We start from the raw sequence: 14,005 nt of genomic DNA on the forward strand, positions 1-14,005 counted from the left end.
TTATTATAATTATTACATTGAAGGGTTTATAATCTTGTTTTGCAATTATTATGAATTATTCAGTCTTAGTTCTAGATGAAAGAGGATTCAGTGTTCACATCTGTTTACCTCTACATTCCATATTCTTGAGATCTCAATTTTGAATCTTCTCTTGGTTGGATATCTTCCATCATTGAGTAGATATTGAAGGAGAGTTATTAGTAAGTGCAGCATCCCTTGACTCTGCTGATTGGAAAATGCTTTCTTATTACTTGTATACATGGTTGCAGAGTTAGTTGGGAACTTGAATACTAAAAATGCTCCTCTCTTTCTCAAGCCTCTGTAGACATCCCTTCACTGCTTTTTGTCACCGAATGTTTCTGTGAAGAAAAAGTCCCTGAATTTCCCCCCTGTAATTGACTAATTTAAAAATATCTCAATTTTATGGTATTTAGTGTTTATTCTTGAAATTCTGTAACTTTACCAATATGTCTCAATCTGATGATTCTCTGTTATATTTTCCCGAAACATCAGATATTTCTTTATTTCAACAAAATTATTTCCTATCACAGATTTGAGCATATTTTGTTTTGCTCTGTTTTGTTTTGCTGTCTACTTCTAGAATACCTTTTATCTGTAGTTGGATCTCTGTTTTTTCAAACCTTCTTATCTGTCATCTTCTCTACCTGCTTTCATCTGCTTGTCCTTTTCCTCTGCATTTTGTGCAGTTTTTTGAAGACTGTTTTCCACATCATCAACTTTGTTTTTGGTTTGTGGATTTTGTCTCTTACTACTTTAATATATTTATTGGTTCTGCAATGATATTATTTTTGTTGTCAGTTTCTTTCTTCAACTGCCAGCTCCCCTTTCATCTCATTCTGATGTCTTATCATCTTATCTTTGATCTCTTCTTTCATAGGATCTCTGTTAATTGTTGTATGTAATTTTCTTCTGCATCCTGTTCTTTCAAAATAGATTATTCATTGGTCTTTTCCATACCGTTTCTTTCTATCACCTTTTTTTTTTTTAACCTGAGTTCATTTTTTTCTAATTTATTTCTGGTTGGGACATAACTATCAGAACTTGCTCTTGGCCCCCAAACTAGGGAGAGTAATACCTCTTTAAATTCTCTCCTTGAGTCCTGCTCAATTCTGCTTTCAGAGCCTGAGTTTGGGTCTCGATGGGTTGTCTTAACTTCTGTGCCCTTTGAGCAGCATGGTCCTGTGGTTAGGTTCCTAGGCAAGACACAGTTGATGAATTTTATCTCTGAACTCTGTGTTTCTAAGTCCTGCTTTTGATTTGAGGGTCCCATTGGTCTGTTGCTTTGGTGTTGCCAAACTTGTTTCCCCTTTGTTTTATGTTGTCCTCCTTCTTTTCCTTCAGCCAAGGCTTTGTTTGCAGTTTGAGACAATTAGCCACCATTTTTTTCTGGGAGTCCCTTAGTTAGCTTAAAGCACATATCCTTCCTTTGAGGGATTTCCAAACACATCTGTGTTTTCAGATGTTGATTCTTACTTCAGATTTAGCTCTGCACTCTAGCTTTGGTGAGATAATCAAATAACCACTCCAAGTTTGGAGGTGTTTCCTAATAAGATTTTGTTGATCACGAAAGCCTCCTGGTCCTGGAAGAATCTCGGGTTTTGAGGATTTACCCAGCTCTTAGTATTTCCTGGATAAAATACTCTAATTCTTTCCTTTGTGGATTGCCACATCCCACTTTACAAATATCAAGGACACCATGTCATTGAACTGTTCTGAAGTTTTTAAGGGAGATGAAGATCAATACGAGCATTGTATTGGCCACAATATTCACTGATTCAAAGACAGGAACTCTGCCTTTTATGAGTGTGCTCTCCATAGTTTCTGATGCTGGATTCTTCAACTTAGTGTTTTCCTATTAACTGCTAAATAAGAAGTAAAATATTTGCAAACATTGGTCCTTTCTTAGGCTCTTTGAAGACTGCGTAGCTATTATTGTAGTCATTCAATCAACAGCATTTAGGGTAGGGTTCCCTGTACATTGGAGAAGGGGATTTACCACTGTAGCCCTAGTCTCAGGGACTGTTTCATAGGAGGGAAGATTTGAGCTTAATCTTAAGACGTGAGTGGATATCAGAATCTCCCTGAGGGCTTGTTAAAATACAGATTGCTGGGCCCTTTTGGACACATTAAATCTGGAGAGGAATGTGAGAACTAACTATTCCACCAAATTCTTGGATGATGCTGAGGCTGCTGGTCTAGGAACCCCCCCTTTGAGAATCATTGTCCTAAATGAGGGGGATTACTTGGACCATCAAAATGTAGGTAAAAGTATTCCATGGGGAGGAAAACATGAACAAACGTAGAGATCTCAGCATCTTCTTGATTTCTAAACCATTCTCTTCATTACAATAAGGGACCCTTTGTAAGAGACCCTTATGGGGAATATTTAAAAAGTTAAAGATGATTCCCAGCCTTTCTGATGCATTGACTATTTTGTATCCAATACATGAGTATAGATGTCTACTAGGAATATAGATAAATAGAAGATAATTACATATGTATATATGTATATGAGGTAAAATATTCCAAGCTGTGGTTGGTTTCAGAACATAATGTATAATTTGAAGTAAAACCTGGTATCAGCAGTGTTCTGGAATTAATTGGTCCGAGCCACACACTAGATGTGCCACGAGGAGACTGGCTTCCTTGCCAGGCATTCGTCCAACTGACTGCTCTTCCCCTTCCCATTTTAAAAGAACTGACCCTGATATTTCCAGATACCCCTAGGACTCATTCAGCTGGCCTCTGCAGTGACTTTGTTGGCAGTGCACATTTTCCAGAAGAAACAAGACGGTGTTTCTCATGGGGTAGATTTGGCAGGCGTAAAGCTACTACATAACCTTGTTCCGATTCCATGAGGTTGGATTCTGAAGAAAGATAATTCAGTGTTATAGCTCTTGTTCTTCTGTGTATACCTTTGTCAGCAACTTTCAGTCTTCCAAATGTGTTTCCAAAGTAGGAACACACTGTTTGCATGCCTAAGAAGGTCTTTGAACAGTCACACTGCAGACGATGGATTTTGCACCTTTTTGGTTACTCTCCTGAGTGTAGAATTCAGAGCAGAGGAAACACGGGAGGTTATTCTGGAGTTGGCCTCCCCAGTGAAGAAAGGCTCTTGTTAGTGAGGATATATGGGGCATGGACTTTAAGTGTGAATAGCTGTTAATGAGCTGAATAACATTTATAGAGTGTCTTTACTGCTGATTTCCTTTCCCAAATTATGGAATTGGAAAGATTTTTTTTTTCCGGCTTCAGAGAATTTGTGTTCTAGAAGCCCTGGGCAGGTTATTTTTCATGAGGCCTCAGTTTCCCTACCTAAAAAGTGAAGACATTGGACCAGGTTGATCTGCATGGTCTTTAAGATCTCCTCTCTAGTGGACATTATGAACCGATAGGTAATTAACTTTTAGAGTGAATTCTTCCATTTGACTTAAGGAAGGCACGAGTAATATATTGTTTCAATATTTTTCAGGGACGCAGAGGAGAGAAAATTCTGCTCCTACCTAATTCCGTTATACTTCCCTCCACTGAAAATGTTTATACAGTTTTGAGCTATAGGGGAGAATTTTTCCTCAGGCTTTCCAGAATCCTTGCAAACAAGAATTAAAAGGTTTTTGTGGAGGGAAGACAACCAAATCATCTCAAGAATAGCCCCAGGTGATGATGCCAGGTGTCACATCAGCTCAGGGAAACTTAATGGTGTTATAAATATATGGGTGGAATGATGCAGCCAGAGCACCTTCCCCATGGATGATGAGGAATAGGAAGATGGTCACTTACTCAAATACAAGGACAAGTGAAGACTTAGAATTCTTGGTACCCCAGTAGTTAGCTAATCATTATGATGTGGCTTCTTGAGTTTCATCAGTTGGAGTGGGGAGGAGTGTTGTATAACACTCAGTTTTGTTTTTCTGGTCATTGGAGGTTCTCTGGACTTGCTTAGGTTCCTAAATGTTTAGCTTTCAGTTGGTACCCCTGGCATGTCTTCTTCTGAGAAGCAGGCATGCATACACTCGTGCATGCAGTTCTCATCAGGACCAGACCTGTGCTGGGCTCTGGGGGTATAAGAATCCTCTGAAGAGTGATTTTGAGTAGCCTGGGATCCCACCACTTTGAAAGAAGATAGTTTTACATATTGAAGAGGAGAATATGTGCATGATGTTTTCCTCAGAAATTTTAGTTGGAGGCCACATGTTAAGTGTTGAACTTGACCATTTTTAATGACATTGGCCTCTTACCCTCAAAGCCCATGCCTGGGACCATCAGCAGTGCAAGGGCCTTGTCACTAAAGAAAAATGGACCAGTCACTCACCTTAATCTTACATTTAGTAAAATACCCAAATCAGAAAAATAAAACTAAAGACTCGTGATCTATGACCTGAAGACTAGGTCATTTAGAATCATAGAATCATAAAATCTTTGAGTTGAGAGAGAATTTGCTGATCATCTAGGTCAGAGATTCCCTGGCCAGGACCCCATGCAAGGACTAAAAAGGCAGGTGGGTTATATACAGAGACTGAAAATAACCCACAGACCGACCACTGGTGAAAAGGTTTCCAGCTTCTGCACCATTGACATTTTGGACCAGATCATTCTGTCCACAGTTATGGGGACTGTGCAGTGCTTTGTGGAATGTTCAGCCACATCCTTGGCCTCTACCCATTAGATGCCAGTAGCACCCCAGTCTCTGGTTGTGAGAACTGAAAATGTCTTCAGAAACTCCCAAATATCCCTAGCCTGGGTTTTTTTGGTGGTGGTGATGGTGGTGGTGGTGGAATGGGGTGGTGGTGGTGGTAGATTGGGGGGGTGGGGGGGGAGGCAAAATTGCTCCTGGTTGGGACCACCACTGCTCTATGCTAACATAGGGTTAGAAGAAGAATCTAATTCTCATGACCACTCTTCTAATGTTTGATTGGAATCTTCAGAAGCTCTGACTCATTCATTCATTCAACACATTTGCTGAACCCATTATGTGAACTGTCCCCAGTGCTGAAGATACCAATTTGAATAGATAGGCATGGACTTGCTCTCAGAATGCTTATATTTTAGAGGAAGACAGACCACAAATAGGCATCATGTCAACAGTGAAGGAAATAAAGCAGTGGAATGTGGTAGAGAGAAGGTGAGTGTGGTCAAGGTTGTGGAGAGGGGGCTCGATTTCAGGGGAGTCAAGGCGGTCAGCAAATGTTAGATGGAGTTGTCAGGGAATGCCTCTTAGAGGTTAGAACCTTTGAGCCCAGACTTCAGTGATGAGGCATCAGCCATATAAAACTGCACATTTATTTGTCTCTGAATAATAATAAAAGTAAAGGAGTGAATTAAGTCAGAAAAAAAGTCTTTCAGAGATGAGAAGGAAAACTTGTAAAACACTCCCTTTTTGTATAAAAATGTTGACTATCATAATCTAATGTCTTCATTTAGCAAAATGTCCCAGTAAAGGCTTTGAAAGACTTGCTCAAGGTGAACGGGACAGGCAGAGTTGTCACATCTGCTGGAAACATTCTTTTACTTGCTGGATAGGCATTTCTGTATCCTTGTCATTTTTTTCTTTTTCTTTTTCTTTTCTTTCTTTTTTTTTTTTTTAGAACAACCCGATAGTAAATAAACTGAAAAAACTAAATTTGTTGGGCAAAAATGAGATTTATCATTAAGGGCTTACGGAATGTGGGGCTTGGCGGAGTATAGAAGCATTCTAGTGTTTTCACATGGTGATAAACTCTACTCTTGGGTTGGCAAACAAATGTCTTAACTTTCTGTTTAAAAGTTCTTGGGGTGCAGTGATTTTTAGGAGTAAACTTGCTGAACATAGATTGGAGATTGCAAGAGAAAAGAAATTCCTTGCCTGTCATTTTTTTTTAATTCCTAATTCTTGGGTATTTGCCAGTTCCATACATAAATATATACTGTGTTTTCCCCTATTATAAGATTCTGTTAGTTTGTTGAAACAACCAATGGATATGAATGGGCCAGGTGGTTAGCTTAATAAGGAGGAAGGCCAGCCTCTGATAGCTTCTGCTATAGGTGGAGGCCAGAGGAGAAAAGAAAAACAAACAAACAAAAAACAGCCCACAGTCTCCTTGGGCAGGAGGATCTGAAAGTGTTCATGATCCACACAGCCCAGCCATCGTTTACCTTTCTAGAAAGGAGTCTGCTGAGGGCTTTCATCCTGACAGGGTAGTTAAATCAGGAACCAGGGTCTGGAGAAAGACAGACCCAAGTGCCAGGCTTGCGCAGTCAGTTTTGTCAGATAGAAGAAATGAGGCTGGAGAGGTCATCACAGCATTTGGATCTGGCCCTTGTGTGCCACTGATATGGGCAAACTTGGGATAATTCTCATCCAAAGGAAGTGACTTGCCTGAATTTTCTGAGCGAACCGTGTACAGAAGGCAATGTGCAAATGTCTGAGGGATTAGATTGGGATTTTTGTGGGCTTTTCCCCTAAATAAAAGAGTTTTCATAGCAAAACTTTCTTATCCTCTCCACAAGTCAACAGCCATACACCGTTTTTGGTTTTGTTTTGTTTTGTTTTTTTCTGAGTGGTCATAGAGAACAAGGTAAATTGTTAAGATGGTTTCTGGATCCATTCACTGAAACTGTGGAATTTAGACTTTGTGTGTTTGGCCAGACCTGCGCCAGGAACAGTTATGGCCACGAAGACATGCCCAATGCCTGAGGTCAGTCGGGCTTTCAAATCCACAGAGGAGGTACTACTCGATGCATGAATTGGTCTTTCATGATGTGAAAGATGAGTTTCACTGGCAACTTCTGCTTACTCTGCGTCTCAATCAGTTCTGTAATGAAGACCCAGCAGCGTATCTGCAACTTCCCTTTAATTTTACAATTTTTATAATGAGGGTTCTTGTAGTGTGAGAGAGTCTGTAGAAACCCAGCCAGCATTCTGAAGAGTCTCTAAAGGAACACCGTGATTTTCTGTCTCTGCCGTTTGGGTGCGGATTGGCCCTCCAGGAGAGAAATCAGTTAATTTCTTGGTCTCAATGCTAGGGCAAGAATGGCTTCAGAGTTTCCATGGAACTTCCTCATGGGCCCATGACATTTCAGAGAATTCACTCAACACCAAGAATGCCTTTCCGTCATTTGAAAGAACAAGATGAGCTGGGATCCCATTTGTCAGGGTTGCGTTTTGAGCATTTTAGTGTGAGGAGGCGTCTTGGTTTGTTTTGTTTCTCAAGGAGAATATTGTCAGGACGCTTCTCAGAATTAGACTTATCTAGCCAACTGCAGGTTCCCCTTTCCAGACAATGAAGTCTAAAGCTACTGAGATACCACCCTGCTTCCTCCCTTTCTTTTCTAGTCCCTTCTCTCCTCTTTTATCTCCTTGTTCAAATCACACGCTTCCTTTTCTAAGGACAGGAGAGCTGGCAGGCTGCCGATTGGCTTGTTGGCCTCAATTAGCCTTATATCATTGCAAAGGAATGCATGAATTCTCCAGAAGGTATGTACTATCTCTTTCTGTGTTAGACACTCACTACCTGCTTTCATAACAGGTCACTCAGCCAGAACTGCTTCTTATTTACATATCTGACAGTTTTTTTAGTCACTTAGATTATATCCCTGGATGCTCATCTCATTTTAATGATGATCCCAAAGGCATCTGTTATGAAATACTACTCAACATGCCCTGTAACACTTGAAAACTTGATGCAGAACAAAGCTGAAACAAGAGATAACCTGAAAAGGACCATCTTTGGCCAGAAAGCGAGTGGGTTATTAATCTGTAGATTGCCTGCTTCAGACTTGTGCTGATGTGCAAGGTCCACAGATGGACCAGGCTGACCACATAGAACAGAGGTGATGCACATTGGCAGGACTCGGGGTCTCCTGGTATTTCTCTGCTAGTATTTAAATCTAGTCTCATATTGGGGGTTACATATGTGATTGCAAATTAATCCTTTCTCTTCTGAAAATTTGGTTTTGAAGAACAGCTGTGTCTCCCTTCTGAATTCCTTAATTATTTATCCTCCCTGATATGTTAAACCTTTCATTAGTGTGGTGAATTGCCAAGAGTACACAGAACTGCTTAGATCATGTAGCAAACAGTATAAACATTTGATAGGACATTTGAAGACACCACATGGCGAGCCAGGATCTATAGTGGTACTGAATGCTGTGGGCTCGATGGAGGTAGCTTGTTGTCAGGAGTTCTTTGCTGGTTTATTTTGCTGGCTTATTTTATTTTTTTTTAACTAAACATGGGAGGAGTACATAAATCATTTGTGCTTGTTCAGAAGGGGCTGATTCTGCTCTGATAGACAGAGTCCCTGTCAAATTTGGAATGCACATGCTCATATCTGAGGTCAAATGAAATCAGTAAAATTAATTATTTCATAGAGAGAGAGAGAGAGATAGTCTTCGTTTGCATTTGTCACCTTGATCCTGCAAATACTGTTCCTGCTCCTGAAAGGAAGTTTCACCTCAGTTTCTTCTCAGTCCAGTCCTGTTTGGAAAGATGCTTTAAATGATTTTTAAATTACTAGAACTGGGCGCCTGGGTGGCTCAGTTGGTTAAGCGACTGCCTTCAGCTCAGGTCATGATCCTGGAGTCCCGGGATCGAGTCCCGCGAGCCCGCTTCTCCCTCTGACCCTCCCCCCTCTCATGTGCTGTCTGTCTCTCTCATTCTCTCTGTCTCAAATAAATAAATAAAATCTTAAAAAAAAAAAAAAAAATTACTAGAACTGCCACTTTGACCGTGACAAGGTTAAGTGATAAGTAGTGACATAGAACACCCCTTGCTGTCAGAGTAGCAACCCACATCCCCAAGTGGCTGAGTTAGTTGTTTTTCCCCCATTTTTCATCCTTGTAATGAAAATTCTTCTTTCCTCCCAATAGCAGTGCTGGGGCTTAGGGTTAGAAGTGCTAACCTCCTAACACGCCCCATAGCTCTTTGACCTCACCCTCTCGGCTCTTTCCGATCTGCAAATACATTTCGTAGACTGATCTGCAGGTTCCTGATGTTTCTGTTTTTCTAGCTGAACTATTCCAGAGTTGATGCATTCCACTACCAGTCCTTGGATAATTGGTTTTTCCATTCACTGGAAAGTAAGAAAAGCACAAACAACAGGTACTAACTAAAACCTTTTATTAGAATTGTGATTCAGGAGAACTGGGGAGCTCGGTGTCTTATAAATGAAACTAGGTTTCTGGAGTGGACAGAGGAAAAGCACCTTATGGTGTTTCTGGTTCTATTTCTCAAAGGCTTTGAAGGTTATAATTAGTTGCCGCTGAATCCCCGTGGCTGTGGCACTTCCCGGCTTTATTTCTGGTCTGCAGCCCTTCAGTCAGAGAACAGGTTCGATCTAGGCAAGGCCTGTATGTTTTAATTCGGGCACTTCCTGGAGACAGTTGGGACTTTGACTTGAAGACCGTGTTTATGCAAGCCTGGAGAACCGTGCTCGCCAAGCTGCCCTGGGCGAGGGTTGATGGTGGCCAGGTGGTCAGAACACCGTGAACCATCAAGGGTGCCTCCCCCTTACGTCTGGGCTGTGAGCGGGAGAAGGACATGCCATGACGCTGCGCATCGCCCCCTTTCACCTTCACCGCGGCATTATGCTCCCTGGGATCCTGAGCACAGAAAGTGGGTGTGCAGGTGGTGTAAATGAGAGAGCAGCCTGTGTCCATCATCTCCCTCTCCCCTTTCGCCTGTGTATATTCCAGATCTTGAGCAAGATCTCTCTGGCTTGTCTTTGACTATGTCTTCAAGAGCTTGTCAGATGTGGAGAATTGGATTTAGGGTTTCTCATCAAAACCCCACCTTTGGAAATCCCCAAACTAGAAATGGAAACGGAACACACCAGCAACGGGTAATAAGTGGTACTGAAGAGCAATGGATACTTCGAATCGTCTCGGGGTTTCGTGTGTGTTAGGAGGACTGACCACGTTCGGCACTAGGGCATTAGAGAAGAATCCATATTCACGGAGCAGGTCTCCTCGTGGGTGGTGTTTAGAGTCTAGTCCTTGATGCCTATTTGACCTTGAGGGCCCTGGGAATACTGCCTGGGGGAGGGGTGGTAGGAGTGGGGGTGATTGTTTGATTTGTAGTCTCACCCGATGACCTTCTGAAATAGCATTTCTTTTTAGTTAGTTCTAAAGCTTCCTATTCTGCTTTTGATTTTGCTGATTGGGTCAGTGGGGGGAAAGGGGGGGGGAGGTATTGCTAATCTCATTATGACAGTATTTTTAAATGAAGTAAGTAGATATAAGATCAAGGCTTTTAGCTTTAAATCATAATTTTGGAGCAGATCAGTGTCTAGCTGAGTCTTTGAGTGTTGTTGCTCTCTCTGGGTGGATGAAGCAGTCAGATATGCAGAGCTTCATTCTCCTCTTTTTCCTCGTTGTGGGTTTCTCAGAGGATTACCATCTGCTGTGAAAACCTACTCTGGTTGATGGATGGGTCATCCTCCGGTCCGGCTTTCTTTGTCTCCTGTCCTCCCCCATTCCTTTCTTCTCCTCCCGCTCTTACTTCTTCCACGTGTGCACGTCCTCGGTCTCATAAACACATTGAGTTTCTGTTTCTTTGATTGTTTAGGCCATGCTGGAAATTTGTTTTCTTCTTCTGTCAGCGTCTTCAGGAGAAATGTGTACAAAAAGGCAAAATGGCTTTCCAAGGAGGCTCTGTCCTCCTTTACGTGCTTGGTGCCGACATCACATTGAAGGCCATTCAGCTGTACCTGACGCTGGTTTTCTCCGCAGCCTGGAGATTAACCTCTTCTAAGGCTCTGAGCTATTTTTGAGGTAGAGACTGCAACAACATTAAAGCTAGAACCCATTAGGAAATCACTTTCATCATCTCTTCTTTTTCCAAATCAGTGGGGTTTGGTTTTTTTTTTTTTTTCTGATCTCATGACCCTTTAATCTCCTTTGTAGCAGAACAAGGAGACTGTTGGTTTGTGTTTGCATCCAGCGAAGTTCGAATCCTTGATAACCGCTTCCGAAGACACCAAGGTATTAGAGAACTGTATAGAGAGATGAATTTCATGTCTGGGTGGATGACTTAACGGTGAAGGTGCCCTGCTTTCCTTGTGCAGAACCATAATTTTTGTTGATGTTGTGCAAACCAGGCTCAAAATTTCCAAAAGACACACAGCAGAAAGCCTTTTGTTGCATTATTTCTAAAGGCTTGAAGTTTTGAAGGGAAGAGATTTTGTTTTCCTCTCGGGCTACACAATGGAGCTTTCAGAGAACCTCTTTTAAAAGGAATAGCTACAGCCTTTGTGTTGAAGGGTGTGTCTGTTGGCAGGGTCTGCTGATGCAGACAGACTGGCTGGTGATTAACAAAGGTCATTAGACTTTGGAATCTGGCAAGCAGAGTCGGATGGTATGTCTTCTGTGTGTGGAAGGACGAGTCCCAAGAAGCCAAGGCATTCTGGAGGTCCCCCCGGCCCACCCCCAAATCCTGCTGTAGATCAGGGTCTGGTCCAGGATCGTCCTGCAATAACCAGTTAGCTCTGCTGGGACTAACGAACAGGCTTATCAATCATGGGATAAAAGAACCTTCGGAGATCTTGGTGAATGACATTTGAGGAGCAGAAAGGTGCTGCTTTTCGGAAAGCAATGAAAACAGTTCATTCTTTGTTGAGGAGAAGAGCATAGGAGGAGCCCAGCCTGTTCTTCTACTGCTCATTTCTGATTGTCAGCCTAGCAGAATCCCAGAGAAGCCATGTTGTGCACGGAAGAGAAGCTCCGAGCTAAAATGGCTGCTCCTAAAGCTCAGAGGACTAGGGCAGCTTAGTGAGTCTTAGAGCTTCAGTGACGCAGGGGCTCCTATCTCTTGAAAGTGTGATAAACACATTCAGCAGAGCTGTGGCTTGTTTGGCTGAGATGAAAGGGCTAGGCTTGGGGGATGGGGAGTGCACACTGGATGATCTGCTTTTTTCTGTGAAGTGTTCTAAATGCAGGAGTCGTCTGCACCATGGAAAAATTTGTTTTCAGGTCTAATGGACTGTGCGAAAGGAGAAGTGGGGTGGGGCCTCGGTGACTGCTGTAATTTGATCCAGAGCTGATAGCAACCTCTTCCACACAATTTGGGTTGGTGCTTAGGCATAAAAGCTTGTGTATCTCGAATATTGAGACTTCGTTAGCTGAAAAGACTCTGGTGCACAGTTCAGTGTTTATTGGAAAAGGATAAATTGCTGGGTGAAAGAAGAGGAGGTAAATATCTGTGTCTCACTCTGCAAGCTCAGTCTGTCCAGAGCTGGACTTGCCAGAAGTTATTTTAGCAGGCTATCAGCAGCAGCATTCTTTCATAGAAAATCTTCCCGCAATGGCTCCTTTCTCTACATTGGACATATTACTCGACTTTGTTCCTCCTGCAGAAACAATTTACCCTTTGCCATAAAAAGTATTGAAAGTTGCTGTACAATGAAAGTATAGAAAGATTTGGCTTCAGTTTTAGTTCTTGGACATCTGGTTCTAGATTACAGTGACTCAGTAGAGTTTGTGGTGAGCTCAATGAAGGAACTCACTGATTAAGATAATAACCGGGTATCTCAACTCAAGATGTGTATTGCGATGGGACAGACTATACCTTCTAATACATTCTTAACTGCTTAATGGTGAGCCTCTCCATTGAGTTAGTGGGAAGCTATCTGTGTCTCTCAATCACCCAGTGAAGAACAGAGTGAAGGTACCTGGGCAAGTTTTGCTTTTACCCCAGGTTTACGGCTCTTGGCAGGCAAGTATACACTTCACGTTTGTGAAGGTGAGACGTAGGAAAAGAGAAGAGTCACAGCTTAGAAGCCCCTCTTCAAAACTGTGTCTGTTATCTTAATGTAAACCAAGGTACCAAGGTGCAACTTTAAACTAGAAACCGGATTGTCATCTGAAGTTGGTGGTTGGAGAATCTCGTGAGAAATAGTTTATGACTTAATTAGATTGGAGAAGCTGTTAGGTTATAATTGGTAGGTAGTAAAAAGCAAAATAACCATTTAGCTTATGAAACACATACACACGTGCACGCACGCGTGCGCAACACGTGACTAAACTTTGGGGAAAGGAGGAAAGAAGCGTACCCCAATATCAGTTAAGATATTAGAATAATAAAAGGCATAATAAAAGCTCTCTCTGCCACCAGTGCAAGGTTGAGTACTATTTCACCATTTGGGGATGAAACATCAAAGTTCTCATATTAAAACCGCTAATGATGATTGAAATTTGTCCTTTTTTCTGTACAGACATCCTCTTCACTTCTGAGAAGGTTCTAGTTAAAAAAAAAAAAAAATTGGGTCCAAGCCAGAATCAAAGTCAATATCGACTTAACAAAAAATTTAAATTCAGTCAAGAAATTCAGAAACTACTAAAACTTTTGAACTGTTAAGGGTCTCCTTGACCAATGGCATTTGGAGATGTATTTATATCAAACTGGAAAATGTTTATCTGGGCTCCCCCCGCCTCCTTTGAAGTTAGGAACTCAAGGACACTATCCCTAGTATGTCTGATTGCGTTTCTCTGGCCGGTGTTCCAACTGGCAAAGTTCAGTGAGAGAAATCTGCCGATACTAGACATTTTTCTGTTAATGGACTTGTAGCCCTGTCGACTTGGGATGTGCAACCAGGGCAGTTCTTCAGACGCTGTGTTCTGACTTCTGTCACAGGTTCCTAATGTGAGAAGGTAGGCCCAGATCATGGAGGTGCTACAGTGTGATGGCTGTGACTTCAGAGCCCCATCTTACGAAGATCTCAAGGCGCACATTCAGGATGTCCACACGGCATTTCTGCAGCCAACTGATGTTGCTGAAGACAATGCTAATGAGCCACGATCCGGGTCCATGAATGCCAGTAATCAGACAGAAGTGGAGTATTCTTCTATAAAGGACGAATTTGTGATCGCAGAGGATTTATCAGGTAAATCTTCACCGATTCTTGGCGTATCTGATACGTCCTATCACTCTCCTCTAGTTTTAGCCTGTAGCCGTGGGCCTTGGTGTGTGTAGCTTCTTCAGAGTTTCTTGCTCTCTGCGAGCCATCTTTGC

General features: G+C 42.0%; 1 protein-coding gene across 23 annotated transcripts in view; it reads left to right on the forward strand.

Moving 5' to 3' along the window:
- ZNF462 (zinc finger protein 462) overlaps positions 1-14,005 on the forward strand; it is a 135,688-nt gene that overhangs the window by 42,345 nt on the left and 79,338 nt on the right. For 22 of the 23 annotated variants that reach the window (XR_010407656.1, XR_010407657.1, XR_010407655.1 and 19 more), the window contains one exon: positions 13,628-13,877. Coding sequence is in view for 20 of the 23 variants with exons in the window: in XM_045882848.3 (XP_045738804.2) it covers positions 13,658-13,877 (220 nt within the window). In the remaining 3 variants the exon portion in view is untranslated. Of the gene's footprint in view, positions 1-10,902; positions 10,981-13,627; positions 13,878-14,005 lie in introns of those variants that run through there. The other variant, XM_064579306.1, reaches the window with a different exon arrangement.

Source organism: Mirounga angustirostris, unplaced genomic scaffold, assembly GCF_029215605.1.
Source record: "Mirounga angustirostris isolate CCGP_5_RB_7025 unplaced genomic scaffold, mMirAng1.0.hap1 SCAF_15, whole genome shotgun sequence".
Taxonomy (NCBI): Eukaryota; Metazoa; Chordata; class Mammalia; order Carnivora; family Phocidae; genus Mirounga; species Mirounga angustirostris.